A 16,236-nucleotide genomic window follows, 5' to 3' on the forward strand; every position below is an offset into this window, starting at 1 on the left:
GGAGGGTGAACCAGCCCAGTCAGGTACATATCAAACCATACATGTTACATCAGCACTGACAGGATTAACAATATGGGAAAAACAACATGCAAAGTGACATCCAAGAACTTAGAGCACAATCCTATGCATGTTTAGATATAAAAATGTCCTACAACTCCCAGCATGCCCCAGCCAACATGGCTAGCTGGGTCATGCTGGGAGTTGTAAGATTTTTTTCCATCTAAACGTGCCTAGGATTGCTCCTTTAATTGTGTTCATGCTGATGGCAGCCCAAAGAGCCATAGGTAAACATTGGAAAACTGTAGAAATTCTAACATTGAAGTTTTGATATATGGAACTGTGGTAAATAGCCATGGCAGAAAACTTGATGTACCAACTGAAACTAGCTAAACATCTGACTTTTATAAAATATGGCAGGATATTATATACTATTCAAGGACATAAACAGCAGCGTGTGTCAAAGTCTTTCCTCAGACTATGGAAAAAAGACTAAATTTAATCTATTGTGGTGAAGAATGAGAAAGAAAAACTCCAAGCAGCATATGGATCTCACCCATATTTTGGGTTGTGAGGCAAAGGGAAAAGATGGATGGATGTTAAATGTATGACTCTCTGTCAATAAGTAGATTTAAATCTACTTATCTAAACAGAAAGAGAGGAAGAGAGACAGAACAAAAGAAAGAATAAAAAGAAAGAAACATACTGAGGTTTCTTTCTTTTTATTCTTTCTTTCTGTCTCTCTTCCTCTCTTTCTGTTGATTTGTTTAATCTTGTTTTGGAAAACTAATAAAATCTTTAGGGGGGAAAGTCTTTAGGTAAAAAGGTGGCAGGGGTGGCGGACGTCCTTGGAACAATCCAAGGAGCAATGGAGGCTGGTGGCTGCGATGTCAGTGGGGTGGAAAATCTGCTCCGGGTTTCAGTCAGAACCAGTCAGAACTCTTAAGAGCTACCCAAGCTGCTTTGCATATTTGCCATATATATACAGTGGAGGCTGGTGGCTCTGATGTTAGTGGGGCGGTGAATCTGCTCTGGGTTTCAGTCAGAACTTTGCACTTTGGAGAGCTCCTTTAGAGTTCTTACTGGTTCTGACTGAAACCTGGAGTGGATTCACTGCCCCACTGACATTGGACCCACCAGTCTCCCTGGCCAAGGAGGAGTGGGCGCGTGGGGAGGAAAACAGAAAACTGCTGATGGGGGGCAGAAAACTGGGGGAGGATGAATATAATGGAGATGCTGGGATCCTGAACAGCAGCACTTCATACTGCCACATTTTGTTGCAGGATCCCACTTGTTCCATTCTAGTATGTTCTTTGGGTGTGCTCTGTGCTTTTACTTCTCCCGAATTCCGTTTTAACTTGGAAGAATTATTAAAATCAGTTCTAGAACTCGTGCACCAGTGCTTTGGGGGGCTTTTGGTTCTTTCCGTCCACTTGCAAGTCCCCCCCCCCAATCCCCAGTACTGATTCACAGGTACACGTATAGCCAGTTACTAGAGGCAGGCCAAACAGAGGCTGTGCAAACCTTGAGATCCCCCTGTGCCTGCCAACACCCTCATCTTCTGTGTGGGTGGTGCTGTTTTGGCAACATATGCAACTGGCACTCACCTCGGGACACTGGAAATAGAGGGAGTGATGCAGCTACTATACCCAGGACTCGTCAGTGGAGTTCACTAGTCCCTATTGGTTTACATTTGACTTGGCCACCTAGCTAGCCATAATTCCGGTGACAACAAATAGGAAGGAGAGAAACCAACAGTGCAGATCCCCAGTAACCCTAATCCAACATTAACTCTCTTTTCCAAGAAGACATAGAGGAGTCTACCACTGCATAACATGGTCATTGTACAGCAGCCAGAACCCGTAGCAAGATTGCTGCGTGCCATCTAAGTCCCAGAGTTTCCACTACAAGGTGGAAAGAGTTTCCACTACAAGAGAGCTCACCTTCAACCCAGTGCTTTCTGCTTCAGAACCCTTGTCTACCCCCGTGATGTAAATCCCAAGAGCGTATTCAGCTCCTCCTCGGATCATGAGGCCCAGAGACCGCCCTTCATCCAGTACTAGGTTCACCTGTGCCAAGAAAGAAAGGATTAAGTTTAGAGCTCCCATCAGCTTGCACACATTTCTTTGCAGGGAAGTGACTTGTTCAGACCCTGGGATTTGGGTGATGTCTTGATCACACAACCAAGATTCAGAGACCGCCCTTACATAAGGTTTCATTACTCTGTTTAATTAGACAGAGGGAGAGGGAGAGAGAAATGCTTCTTTGGGGGCCTAAATGCAGTGTCTCATTCGGGCAAGGACTTGGGGCAGGTGTCTAGGACACCTTCAGCAGAATAAGCAGGGGGCCTCCTGAACTGGTTTTGGTTTTGGAACAAGGGCAAGGAGTCAGGTGTGAACTCCCACAGCATCTGATACACCGTTTGTAGTGCACAGAGACCTGTATAGCCCTGTATATTGGGCATTTTTTGTGGCCATGCTAGAAGTCGATTTCTTCTTTGCACACAGCATATTAGGGAGTCAGAGAGGGGGAACAAGAGTCATTGGCCTCTTAAGGATGTTGTTTCATAATCCCGTGAGAAACTGAAGGAGAGGTCCCCCTTCTTTTGAGAGAGGAGTGATTTATTTCCCAGCCTCTGATTCTCCTGACAGTTTCTGGAACTGAGGAGAGACACCTATAAAACCCATCAGGCTGGTTTGCTCTTTGATCTCACTTTGGGAGGAGGAAGGGTGCCCACCTGCCCAGAAACTGTAGGGGAAGCACCCATTGAGGGGATTTTGAATGTAGGGGAGTATGTAAGCTTTCTCCTGTATTTACTGTGTATATTCTGCCTCCATATTACAACCATGTATTCAATCAATGTATTCATTCTTTTAGACAAGTGGTCTTGTTTCATCCAGAATCTGTTCTAATTGGACCCTGAGTGGATCAGGTCTCCAGATTGATACACCTCCCAAATTCAGTAGGCCTGTTTTTTTCATATTTTGAAGTGCAGAAATACACATTACCATCTAAAAAGCCCCTGCCCATAAGACCATTTGAAGGGAATGAAATAATGCACATTGCCATGTAAAGAAGTTTTGCTTTCTCTAGCAGTCACATTTTTTTCAAGCACAAGTTTGGCCACCTCATCCCGGCATATGCATTTCTGTACACAATTTCCCTGAATAAACACATTTTTTGCAAGCACCTTTCCTCTTGTGTGCAATATTGCCTAACATATTGGGGGTGCGTTTTTATTTGCATGCCTTGATCAGAGAACTGTGTCACAAGTTTCGGAGAAGCATGATAACCCAAGCATAATTGTGTTAGGTAAATTACTTAGGCAATTTTAGACTCGGAACATAATGGTCTTATGGGGGCCCCTTTCTGGACTTAATTATCTTATCCCCCCTTTTTAGATGGGAATGTGCATTACTTCGCAGCTTGGAGAGCTCCTTTAGAGTTCTGACTGGTTCTGACTGAAACCCGGAGCGGATTCATGGCCTCACTGACATCGGAGCCACCAGACTCCACTGCTGATAGGTCACCCCACATGGCGCAAGTGTGCAGGGTGCTTTGCAAAGTGCAAAGTCAGCATGAGAAGAGCAAAGCAGAATGAGAAAAATCCATGCCACTCTGATTTATTCCAACTCTGGTTCTCTAGGACCTGTTCTTGTGTTAACACCTGTCATCACAGACAAAAAAGAAAATGCCAAGTTTTGATGTAAGCAGCAACCTGACCCCATCTTCCCTTCCTCCCCGAGCCGGTTCATAGCCAGAGACTTGAGAAAGAAGCCGTAGCTACACAGGTGACCCTCAAGGACCCCCTTGAACAAAACAACAAAGGATAACAGCATTAAAGGATCCTTGAAGTTGGAAGCCAAGGTGGGAAGGGCGGCAGGAATCAAAACACTGGATGCTTCAGGCAGTCGCTAGGCAGAGCTGTTCCTAATCTAAGAGGAAAAGGGAGGCAGCTGAGCAGAGGGAGAGGGGGAGAGATGAATGATTCAGGAAGCATCTCCCCCAAATATAGGACCATCATGTATATAAGAAATGGGAAAAGATGCTATGGAGCATTGTCAAGAAATCCACAGAGACTGGGCAGCACTGGGCAACCTATTCCTGCCCCCTTGAAACTCTGCAGAGTGAGGGTACATGAAATCTAAATAAGAATCATCCTATACATTATTATTATCATCATCGTCGTCATCATCATCAATTAACTTATTAAATACAACATACAAAGTTTAAAAGCCATTTACATAAAAGCACACAGACAGTATACACAAACTAAAAACAACTTTGAACAGTCAACCATAACATAAGGCACATCCAGGACTGATTAAAACTCAGCACGTACTGCCAAATGCCTGGGAAAAGAGACACCCAAACAATGTTCGTGCCAGGTGGGCCTTGTCGGGGAGCTCATTCCACAGATGAGGGGCCACCACTGAGAAAGTCCTCTCCCTTGTTGCCGCCTTCCAAGCTTCCTTCAGAGGAGGCACCTGGAGGAGGACCTTAGATGCTGAATGGAGAGTACAGGAAGGTTTGTTTTGGGAGAGGCATGTCATCAGGTATTGTGGTCCCAAGCCATGTAGGGCTTTATAAGTTACCAGCACCTTGAATTGAGCTTGGAAGCATATAGGTAGCCAGTGCAAGCAATACATGAATCACAGAATCATAGAACAGTAGGGTTGGAAGGGGTCTACAAGACCATTGAGTCTAACCCCCTACCCAATGCAGGAATCCAAGTCAGAGTATCCCTGGCAGATGGCTGTCCAAATGAATTGTAATCTCATTTCTCTCAGTGCCACTCTTTACGTAGCCGAAACAGAATCCGCCTCACACAGGACGGAGTTCTGGGAATGCTTGGGGGAACCCCATGGTTTGCAGAAGTACATGATCCCCCTCCTCTCCATTTTAGCCTCACAACAACAGCCCTGTGAGGTAGGTTGGGCTGAGAGTCTGTGACTGGCCCAAAGTCACCCAGTGAGCTTCCACGGCTGAGTGGGGACTAGAACCTGGATCTCCCAGCTCCCACCACTACACCACACTGGCTCTCAATAAGGGAAGGAAACTGATTCCTCTTATCAGCCATCCTGGATATACTGGACTGTAATTCTGACTTTGCTGCTATGCAAGTGTAGAATGGCTCCTACTGTTTCAAGAAGGAAAGAGAAGGAGAGAACTATTTTCTCCACCCTCTCCAGGCAGTTCTTACATTTCTATCAGGCACACTCCCTTGTCATATTTCCTTCAGACATTTACCTGCTTGAATCAGAGCTCTGAGGATGAGTAAGCAAACCATACTTAATTGTTGAGCAGCCTTTCCCCAGCTGGCACCCTCCATATGTTTTGGACTACAACTCCCAGCATCCCTGCCCACTTGCCATGCTGTCTGGGGCTGATGGGAGTTAACATCCCAAACATCTGGAGGGTACCAGGTTGGGGAAAGCTGCTCCAGAGGGTAGTTCAAGCAACTGAGTCTTCCACTTAAAGTACAAATATGTGTCGCTGAACTCCCAAGTCCTCCATCATGACATGCGGGGACTGCAGTCCCAGCTGGGATGACAAATACTTTAATTGCCTTTTGCAGTCAAATTAATATACCAAAGGCTCTCGAGAGAAAGCCCAAGGCACAGATCTGATTTCGATTAAAATTCCAGCTTGGTACAGCTTTGGCAGACACTGAGAAAAACTCCCTCCCCCTCCTTTAAATATTACGGCATATGCCTTATTGACAAAACGCGTCTGTGGGCTCCAAGCCGAGGCGCTCAGAGGAATCAGATAACCGAAGGAGTGAATTTATTTCTCCTTAGGCTGGGGAGCAATTATCTGAGCAAAATGGATGGAAGAATTATGAAACCTTTTCCAGGAGGCTCGCAACCACGGAGACAGACACCCTTTATTGCTAAACTGGGGACAGAAGTGCATTAATCCCATATTAATTAGGGAGTTTCACAGCCAGTAGACATTATAGCAGAACTGAAGTTGCAGATAAGTTGAAGAAGAGGTAAAAAGATTTGATTTTGGAGAGATGCTTTCTTTTCTCAATGCCTGTGCTACTTCTGATCTTATTAATGGTGAAATTATGCCATTCAGAGGGAAAGCTATATTGGTGGTAATTAGAGTTGTACAGATTTTGTTCAATTTGTTCCATCCATGTTTTGCAGATTGTCAAGCATATTTCATTTTGTTGTCCACTCACTGAGAGAATCGGACTTTTTAAAACCAGAATTTCATTCTTTGTGTGTGCATTTGCATCAGTGCAAATTCTCATTTGTGTAAAATCACATTCGCACAATGTGCACTTGTGCAAATGTGCAAATGTACATTAGTTAACTAGTGTGCATTAGCACATTTGCACAAGTGCACATTAGTACTAATGCACAGTTGTGCTAATGGACTAATGAACATTAGTGCCAATGGGCATTAGTGCAAATCTTTTCCCCAAAGTGAAAAACTGGTCCACAAATGTGCAGAATCCACATGATGTGGAAAAAGCCATCCACTGCAGAATCCATAGGCTGGATTCATATAAATCCAAACTCATTTGAACCCATTCTGGACTTCTCCGACATCCAAGAATTCATGTTGGCGACACAGGTGTTGTCATGTCTAATAAGGTCTCAGGTGCTCAGAGCCAATGGCTCTCCCCTTCTTCCCAAGAGCTCAGGATGCTGTATCTCAGGGTTGGGAGAAATGTTCCAGCCTGGGGGCCAGATGATGCCAGGAGGTGGGCCTCTCCCTGATGTCTTTGGGGTCCCTTTCTCCAAGCAGAGAGAGGCTTTCTGCCCTCTCATTTTATCCTCACAACAATTATTTCAGGCAGGTTAGGGGGAGAGAGAGGGGGGGCAGGGGTCAGGGGAGTCAGTCTAACTGGGGATGATCAGAGTTGTAATCCAACACATCTGGAGGGAACCAGGTTGATGAAGGCTGCACTAGCCGCTATACCACACTGCTCCTGTCAGTAGGTACCTGTGTGAGGCAGGCAGGCAAGTGTGAGGCAGGTGGCAGCCAGGCACATAGGTAATCAGGCAGCACACATCTGAATCTAGGCAGCAGTGGCTGGTGACTCCAGTTCCAGACTGGCGGTGTTTCCATTCAGGGTTTTTCTTACCGCCAGCCAAAACTCTAACGGTGCTATCAAAGGTGCTGAACCCCATCTGCTGAATGGGTTCAGCACTTTGGATAGTGCTGTTCAGCACTTTGGATAGTGCCATTAGGGTTTTGGCTGGTATTAAGTAAAACCCTGAGTGGAATCACAGCCCCTCTGGAACTGAAGTCATCAGGTGCCCCTGAATCTATGTCTCCACAGTCTCGGTCTAGCACTCTAGCTGCTAGCTCTACCAGTAAGTACATGCAGTACCCAGGCAAGTGGCAGATAGCAAAACTGATAATCTGACAGTGTAGATCTCCTTGCTTTAAGCCAACACTCCAACCATTGCAGCGCACTTCCTCTACCAATAGGTACCTGTGGCAGGCAGGCAGGCAGGAATATGCATGGTTAGGCTGGCAGTGCAGAGGTGTAGTCTGGTGGCCTCTCTCAAGGTTGAGCTGTCCAGACTAAGGGAGTGGTGCTGATCTGGGAGTTTTGTAGTTAGCAGTGGTCAGGGATCGGCTTTCTGAGATCACATGATTTCCAAGACCCAGAAAATCCTGGACAGGTGTGAAATGCCTGCAGTTCTCTCCCTGATCAATAGTACAGCCCTGGTGATAGGGGGGGGGGATAATCAATCAGCAGCTGAACACCATGGCTCCCAATGCGAGATCCCCAGCATAGGATACAAAGATTTGCTCATGGCCGATGGATTCAGAAAGTGATGAGGGATGGAGGGCCAGAGCAGATGCTAACAGATTCCAGAAACATTCCTTCTAGCTCATGGGGTGGGGTGGGAGTATACTCCCCCCATCCCCAGCAGCAGCTGACACTTCCATTTAACACCTGCCTTGCAAGATTTAACACTCTCACCTAAGTACACCTGTGAAACGAGGCAACAGATACCATCCTAGAAAGGATGGATGGAGGGAACATTTCTGTCAATGATTCTGACCATGAATCGTGCCGCTGATGTATTCAGCTCTGAGATTAAATTCTACACAGACTGCTAGGAAATCTTCATGAGATTTAATGTTCAATGCAAAATGTCCTCATTTTGAAATTGCTGAATAGTCTGTGAATGTTTGTGTGACTCCCGCTGCCACCCGCTTCCTTGAAAACCATTACAGTTTTCTGCAGAGCTAATGCATTATGATTGGTTCCCTGTGCTCCTTTCCCTGCCATGTTATCACATAACTGGGTACATAGCTGCATGGAGAACCATGATTTTATTATACACGTCATAGATAGATAGGTAGGTAGGTAGGTAGATGATAGATGGATGGATGGGTAGGTAGGTAGGTAGGTAGGTAGATGATAGATAGATAGATAGATAGATAGATGATATAAAGCCAGATGATAGATACATAGATAGATGGACAGATGATATAAAGATATCCCAAATTTTACTAAATTGTCCTCCAAGTTTAATTTTACTAAATTCTCCAAACCGTACAAAAATAAACATAAAAGAAAAGAACATAAGAGCCATGTTGGATCAGAACAAAGGCATTCTGTTCCCACAGTGGCCAACCAGATGTCCACATGAGAAGCCCATATGCAGAACCTGAGTGCAATGCCCGCACCCACCCCCACTCGTGGTCCCCAGCAACTGGTGTGAGAAACATACTGCCTCTGACCCTGGAGGTAATATTTAGCTCCCATGACTAGTAGCCTATGAGACTAGGCTACAAGTCACTACGAAGGGCTGGCCAATGAGCTCATATTATGCCAGTACTTTCCAGCTGCACTGGCTGCCAGTCCACTTCTGGACCAAATTCGAAGTGCTGGTATTAACATTCAAAGCCCTTAATGGCTTGGGGCCAGGTTATCTGAAGGATCGCCTCCTTCCATATGTGCCTGCCTGGACCTTAAGACCATCCTCAGCAGCCCTTCTCCGTGAGCCACTGCCAAAGGAAGCGAGGCGGGTGGCTACTAGGAGGAGGGCCTTTTCTGCTGTGGCACCCAGGTTGTGGAATGAGCTCCCTAATGAGGTTCACCTGGCACCTACATTGTATTCTTTCCAGCGCCAGATGAATACTTTTTTTTTAATTTTCCCGGGCATTTTAGCATTTGAGCTCTTTAGACTTTTAGCTTTGCTGTTTTAAATCTGTATTTTAAATCCCTACACTGCTGCTAGGTTTTATTCTGGTTTTATTGTTTACTGTGGTTTTAAAGTTTTATAGTTTTAAAGTTTTATATATTTTGTATTGTTTTATTCAGCACTCTTTGGTTTTAATTTTTGTGAACTGCCCAGAGCTTTGGCTATTGGGTGGTATAGAAATAAATAAATAAATAATAAATAAATAGCCATTTTTAACCTCATCCTCCATAAATGTGTCTAATCCTCCTTTAAAGCCACCCAGGTTGCCAGACAACACTACATCTTGTGGATGTGAATTCCATAGTTTGACTGTGCACTGTGTGAGAAAAATCTTTTCACACAGTGCAGTCAACTCCCAGCATTCCTGATCATTGGACATATTGCCTTGGGCTGATGGGAGCTGAAGGCCAAAACATCTAAAGTCTGCCATGTTGGGGAAGAATGATGTGACCTCTTGAGGCAGGGAGTTCCACATATGGGGCGGTATTTGATCATTAATGATTTGCTGCCCTTTCATGACATACCAAAGCAGCTGCCTGAAGGTGGGCTTGGGTGGGGGCTCATTCTGTCTATTGGTTAGGCTGGCCCTGTGGGGGCCTATTTGACTTGAAATATAGGATAGAAGGTTTTTCGGATGGATGGGGATGCAGATAATTCATGATATGATTTGTGTGACGCACGCTGAGGCCTTGGAATAGAGCAGTACATAAACCTAATTAGATCAATCACCCTACCTTCAACTGCTGGGCTGTTTTGCATTTTGTTGCCCTTCCCTTGTCTCTCAGCTTGAATCCCAGACTCCTCCCCAGTCTCCTCTTCAAGAACTTATTTGAAAGTGTCTTTGTTAATTTCAAGATGCTTTGTGCAATTAAAAGCAGAAGAAAGAAAGAAAGAAAGAAAGAAAGAGGGAGGGAGGGAGGGAGGGAGGGAGGGAGGGAGGGAGGATGCTTCCATGGATTCAACAGTTGATTAGGTGTCAAAACTGTATGGGGTAGGGAGAGCCCCATTCTAACCATGCTGAGGAAGTCAGAAGTGCGTTGGGATAGTATTGGACCTCTCAGCAGGACAGCTGGATAAAATGGAATTCAGAGGCATGGGATAATTTAAAGAACTGGCATGACAAGGAGAAAGGGGTGGTGGTGCAGGATGGGACACTGAGAACAAAGAGGGAACCACCATCTCTTAGATGCATGTTGTGAGTGCGGCATTGAGCTTTCTCCCTAGAGGGCAATAGTTGGGGAACTGACTCAAATCTCCTGCATTTTGTGCTCATGTTTTGGTTCTCTTGCTGGGCCACTCTCCTGCTGGTGTCTTTTGTGGTAGCAATCAAAAGCAGCAAAACAAGGCTGGTTTGTGGCTTGACAAAACCAAGCCCACCTTGGTATTAATACTTCACTGAGCAGTGTCAGCTGAGAAACTTTGGCTGCCTCCAAGGCCTTTTTCCCTGCTCTGAATGCTGATGAAAGGCAACCTTCCAGCTCCATTAAAAAATAATTTTTGAAATTGCCTTTGATTTTATACTTTTAAATCAAGCTTGAGTCCTGCATCCTGTCCTGGCTGCCAATAGATCTCTCTCATAAGGACCTACGAAGAGCCCTGCTGGATCAGACCAAGGGTCCATCTAGTCCAGCATTCTGTTCACACAGTGGCCAACCAGCTGCCCATGGGACACCCACAAGCATGAGCACAACAGCGCCCCCACCTCACCCATGTTCCCCAGAAACTGGTGTAGCCAGCCCCAGGCCCAGCCATGTTGCTGCCTAAAGCGAGGTGGCACAGATACCCCTGGTGCTGGCAACGATGGCGGTGCAGCATCCCCTGCCCCACTTCTTCTGGCTGGGAGGGCAGGTGGCTGGTGGTGGGTTGCTAAACACAGGAATGGAAATCCATCCCTCCACTCTGTCATATGTGTGGCTTCCCCTATTGTCCAGGCTGTTAATGCAATAGCCTGCTCATCAAATCTAACCCTGGTTGACATCGTTTAATGGGTTGGGACCAGGTTCTCTAAAGGACCGCTTGTGTCTCTTTGAGCATGGCTGAGCACTGAGATAGGCTTCTGTGGCTCTGCATTTTGGCCCACTGGCAAGAGCTATCAGGTTGGAGGAAAGTGTGTACAGGGGCTTCTCAGGGGTGGCTCCAGTGGTGGCTGGTGGCTCCAGTTCCAGAGAGGCTGTGATTCCGTTCAGGTTTTTAGTTACCACCAGCCAAAACTCTAATGGTGCTATCCAAGGTGCTAAAACTTAAGCATGCTCCAGGAGAGAGCGCAGGACAGGAAGGCCTGGCGTGCTATGGTCCATGGGGTCACGAAGAGTCGGACACGACTGAACGACTGAACAACAACAACAAGGTGCTAAACCCATTTTGAGGATAGGGTTCAGCACCTTGGATAGCACTGTTAGAGTTTCAGCTGGTGGGAACTAAAATCCTGAACGGAATCACAGCCCCTCCGGAACTGGAATCACCAGCACTCCACACTTTTTGAACTCCCTCCCAAGGAAATATGTATGGCTTTGTCACGACTGGTTTTTAAGGAAAACCCTGAAAACTCTTTTTAACCCTCCCTGCAAATCTAGTCTGCTTTTGATTTGATTAAACTGCTTGAAGCATTTTAGCTGCTGGTGGTTTCAAATTCATGTTTTTAAAATTAATGGTTAATGCAATCCGATGGTCCCCAGGAGGGTGCTGCATGGGCCATGTTGTTGTTTATTCGTTCAGTCTCTTCTGACTCTTCATGACTTCATGGACCAGCCCACGCCAGAGCTTCCTGTCGGCCGTCGCCACCCCCAGCTCCCCTAAGGTCGAGCTATGGGACCTATGGTCCTATGCATGGGCCATAGGATTTAGCAAATCTCTCTCTTCAGTGTGGAGATGGAGGACTGCAGGCAGAGAGGGAAGCTTTGGGTCCAAACACTGACATGTCCCTGGAATGGAAATGGAGTCTTGGAGCTGACATGCTTATTTTGTCTCCCGCTGGAACCAAGGGGAGAGAAAAAGTGAAGGAAGGAAGGAAGGAAGGAAGGAAGGAAGGATGGATCAGAGAAGAAAGTGGTGGTGGTGGGAAGAAAAATACCCCTCTCCTTCTGCCCTGCTGGCATGAACCCAACAGTACCTTACATTTTGTGGTTAAGATTGCTCTGCTCATTGTAATTGTTATTTTTGTGTGCTTTAAACCTTTATTTAAACTGCCTTGTGAGGGCAGAGTGCCCCCAAAGGCAAGTTAAAATTATCTTTGGATGAATGAATAAGTGTGGAAAAGGGGAGCATGCAGATCCTTCTGTTCTGTCATCGGAGTGATTTGGCTTCTGGAATACCCTATGGTGAGGGAGGCGTCATGTCCCCAAGTTTTGCAAAAACATCATTCAACCAAAGCCGTGTTTCCAGTCTTTTTCTGGCGATCAAGTAACTCGAACGACACGTGCCCTGGATTTCTCCTATCTAACACTTGCCTAAGTACATGACTAAGTGTCAAAACTGTTAATGTGCTTATACGAGAGCTAGAAAGATGAAATCTGGTCTGCATTTTGATGCTCCCATGAACGAGCGAGGCCCAGATGTCTTGATATATACAATCATCATTTTCAAGCATATAGCTTTGAGGGTGTTTTTTTTTTTTAAAAAAATAACAACTTTGAAATGTTAGATTCTTTGCACTCGTGCAAAACAACCTGTTCCACTATTCCCACCTGCCAGCATGCCGAAGTTGCGTGTTTTGGGCAGTCCCGGTGAGATATGCGGTTTTCGCATTGCTGACCCAAAGGCTGCATGCTGTTGCACATGCGTATTCCCCACAATTGCCTAAGTACTGCTTCATACTCCTCATCCCAAAGCAGAGACTTCTGTGGTATTACACAGGTGCTCTGCATCATTGCTGGTGTCAGGCACTGTGGTCTCGAATCAGTAGCATTGTACTGCAGCCACTGTCTCTCTGAGCCACTGGGGCTGCTGATTGGATGATGGAACAGCAGGCCGTTCTAGCTGGGATGCTCACATAACAGCCCAGAATGCTCCTGGTCCATAAAGTCAGGTGACACCAGGGTTGCTGGTCAGTCTGCTATCTGGGTGCTCTCAATAGGCCACTCCAAGCATTCTCCCTTCTTAGGTTTCTTTATCTTTAAAATGGACTTGGACTGGAGAGCCCTTCAGATGGAGCATCCTTCCCCAACCTGGTGCCCTTCGGATATGTTTGACTGCAACTCCCATCATGGCTGAGAATGCTGGGAATTCCAGTCCGACAGTTCAGAGGAGGGCAACAAATAAGATCAGGGGACTGGAAACAAAGCCCTATGAAGAGAGACTGAAAGAACTGGGCATGTTTAGCCTTGAGAAGAGAAGACTGAGGGGAGACAGGATAGCGCTCTTCAAGGACTTGAAAAGTTGTCACAGAGAAGAAGGCCAGGATCTCTTCTTGATCATCCCAGAGTGCAGGACATGGAATAATGGGCTCAAGTCACAGGAAGCCAGATTCCGGCTGAACATCAGCAAAAACGTCCTGACTGTAACAGCCATACGACAATGGAACCAATTACGTGGGGAGGTGGTGGGCTCTCCCACACTGGAGGCCTTCAAGACAAGGCTGGACAGCCATCTGTCAGGGATGCTCTGACTTGGATTACTGCATTGAGCAGGGGGTTGGACTCGAGGGCCTTGTAGGCCCCTTCCAACCCTACTATTCTATGATTCTATGAAGGGCACCAGGTTTGGAGGATGGTTGAATTAGAGGGTGCTTTCATATAAAGGCTACCCCAGCTCCATGCAGACCAAAACGAGCTCTGTGCTTATCATTGCTAGCCCAAATGTACAGGTGAAACAGTGACTGCTGTGGAATCTATCCTTCCCTAGCAACTCGGTATCTCCGTGTTTTAACCATTTCTCTTCTACTGCTTCTGGTTCAGTGTTAAAACCTATAAACCCCTCTGGGAGAATGCTGCCATCTGGATGAGCCCTGGGGGCTGTGATCAGTTAATGCTATTACATAGTACAGCCTTCCTTGAACTATACCACTTCAGAATGCATGTGGGGGATCTCTACATCAATATACCAAGTGGCCCAAAAGTAGGTATACAGTTGTTTAGAATGTTGATGGGAGGGGGACAGAATGTGTGAGTAGAAGAAGAGTGGGTGGAGTCAGAATGACAGCTGGGGAGAGGGAGTGACAGGGAGTGACAGTTAAATCAGTTAAGTGTAGAGAGTGAGGGGACTGAGGCCCTCAAGTAGGTAGTTGTTTTGATTTTTTTTTTTACTGATATTGTGAATGATGGCAGCAAACTTGAGTCAAGAACAAAGAAAGTGGATTCTAAAGCAGTACTGGAAGACTGAAAATGCCGAGCGGGTGCGCACAGCACGCCAAAAAGCATCTGACACTCCTCCACCAATACGTCTGACAATTTATCATATTAGAGATAAATTTGAAGCAACAGGTGCAGTGGCTAATGCACCGAAATCTGGACATCCTAGGACGTCTATGACAGAGGAAAATGAGATGACAGTTGCTCTGACATTTGTGAACAGTCCAGAAAAGTCCACACGACGTGCGTCTAAGCAGCTATCCATACCTACAACGTCCTTGCAACGCTTAATGCGTAAATTGAAATTGAAGCCGTACCGTCCAAGACTGTTACCTGGTCTTCTGGAGGATGACCCAGACAGTCGGTTGCAATTCTGTGAGAGGAGGCATAACCAAATCTCTAATGAACCAGACCTTCTTGATAAGATAATCTAGTCAGATGAGGCTTCTTTCAAGTTGTCAGGCCACATGAACAGGCATAACTGTGTGTATTGGGCAGATGGAAATTCTCATTTGACTATCACATCTCAACTGAACCAGCCAGGTGTCACAGTGGGGGGTGCACTGTCCAGTGAAGGTGTTGTAGGACATGTTGTAGGAAAGTTGCAACGTTGATGGAATACATTTCGAGCACTTATGAGATTAAACAGTGTTAAACAAATGTAAATGTAATAAACAATGCAATAAATGCAATAAATGCAAATAAACTATACTGTATACCTACTCTTGGGCAACTCTGTAAATCAAACAAACCCTGCCTGTGGAAAGATAGCATACAAGGAAGATTTCCATCCCTGTCTTTCATCTGAGGTGCAAGGTGTGCTTTTTGAAATTATGCAAGGGATCTGTTCTGGGAGGGCTATACTACAAAAGGTGATATTTTTCAACATGTTATTCAGCTTTGAGTCTTCCTTGCTCCATTGTTAGGTATGAGTCAGTCAAATAGTTCACTTCCCCAGGCAGAATAAAAAATGCTCGATACCTTCTTCCAGTGTGGGACATGACTGCAGTGGAAGGAAATATCACTGACATTTCTAAAACCTTTGCTCAGAATTTACCAAGCCACTGAAAGCAAACAAATCAATAAGAGCTCATTCATGGCTATAATGTAATGTGGTATGTGTGACAGAGAGTCAGAGGGAGGGAGGGAAGGTGGGAGGAAAAGTGGATGATTAAATGGTCATCAGAGTACTGTTGAAATTCAGTCTATCCTTGCAATGGGGTCTATATACTGGGTGCCAAAGGCTGAGAAATGACTCCCATTTTCAAGAAGCCTTGATCAGGATATTACTAGAGCTGTGCTCAAACAGCCTCCCAAAATTCTTCAACAGTTTTGCAAGGATGCAGCTCACCATTAGGACAGCTTCCTTCTCTTTTCCTAATTTTTTGCTGCTGCTGCTGCTGCAAGGAAGAATCAGGGATGAAGAGGAGCATCTTTGGAGAGAAATCTGCAAGGTGGTCTTCTGAGAAATTTGAGCTAGTTATATAACCAGGGGTAAAATCCAGTGTAAGCCCTACTTAGAGTAGACCCATTGAAATGAATGGGACTTAAGTTAGTTATGACTAACTAGATCCCAGTCATTTCAATGGGTCTACTCTAAGTAGGACTTATGTTGGATATTAGCCCATGCAAGCAAGAAAGCACTTCCTTTCTAGGAAAATGAACTCCTGCTTTGCCTTGGAATAAGCCCCACATTTTTAACCAGAAGACCACAGTGTCCTCCTCCTCCTCCTCCTCCTCCTCCTCCTCCTCCTATTATTATTATTATT

At 45.7% G+C, this 16,236-nt stretch overlaps 1 protein-coding gene across 1 annotated transcript in view; it reads right to left on the reverse strand.

Annotated features, from left to right (window-relative positions):
- WHRN (whirlin) overlaps window positions 1–16,236 on the reverse strand; it is a 132,463-nt gene that overhangs the window by 60,864 nt on the left and 55,363 nt on the right. Inside the window, exon 3 of the mRNA XM_084821455.1 lies at window positions 1,941–2,066. Coding sequence (XP_084677581.1) covers window positions 1,941–2,066 — 126 coding nt within the window. The remainder of the gene's footprint in view (window positions 1–1,940; window positions 2,067–16,236) is intronic.

Source organism: Heloderma suspectum, chromosome 14 (assembly GCF_057233095.1).
Source record: "Heloderma suspectum isolate Gila_16-S chromosome 14, 16-S_ref, whole genome shotgun sequence".
NCBI lineage: Eukaryota > Metazoa > Chordata > Lepidosauria > Squamata > Helodermatidae > Heloderma > Heloderma suspectum.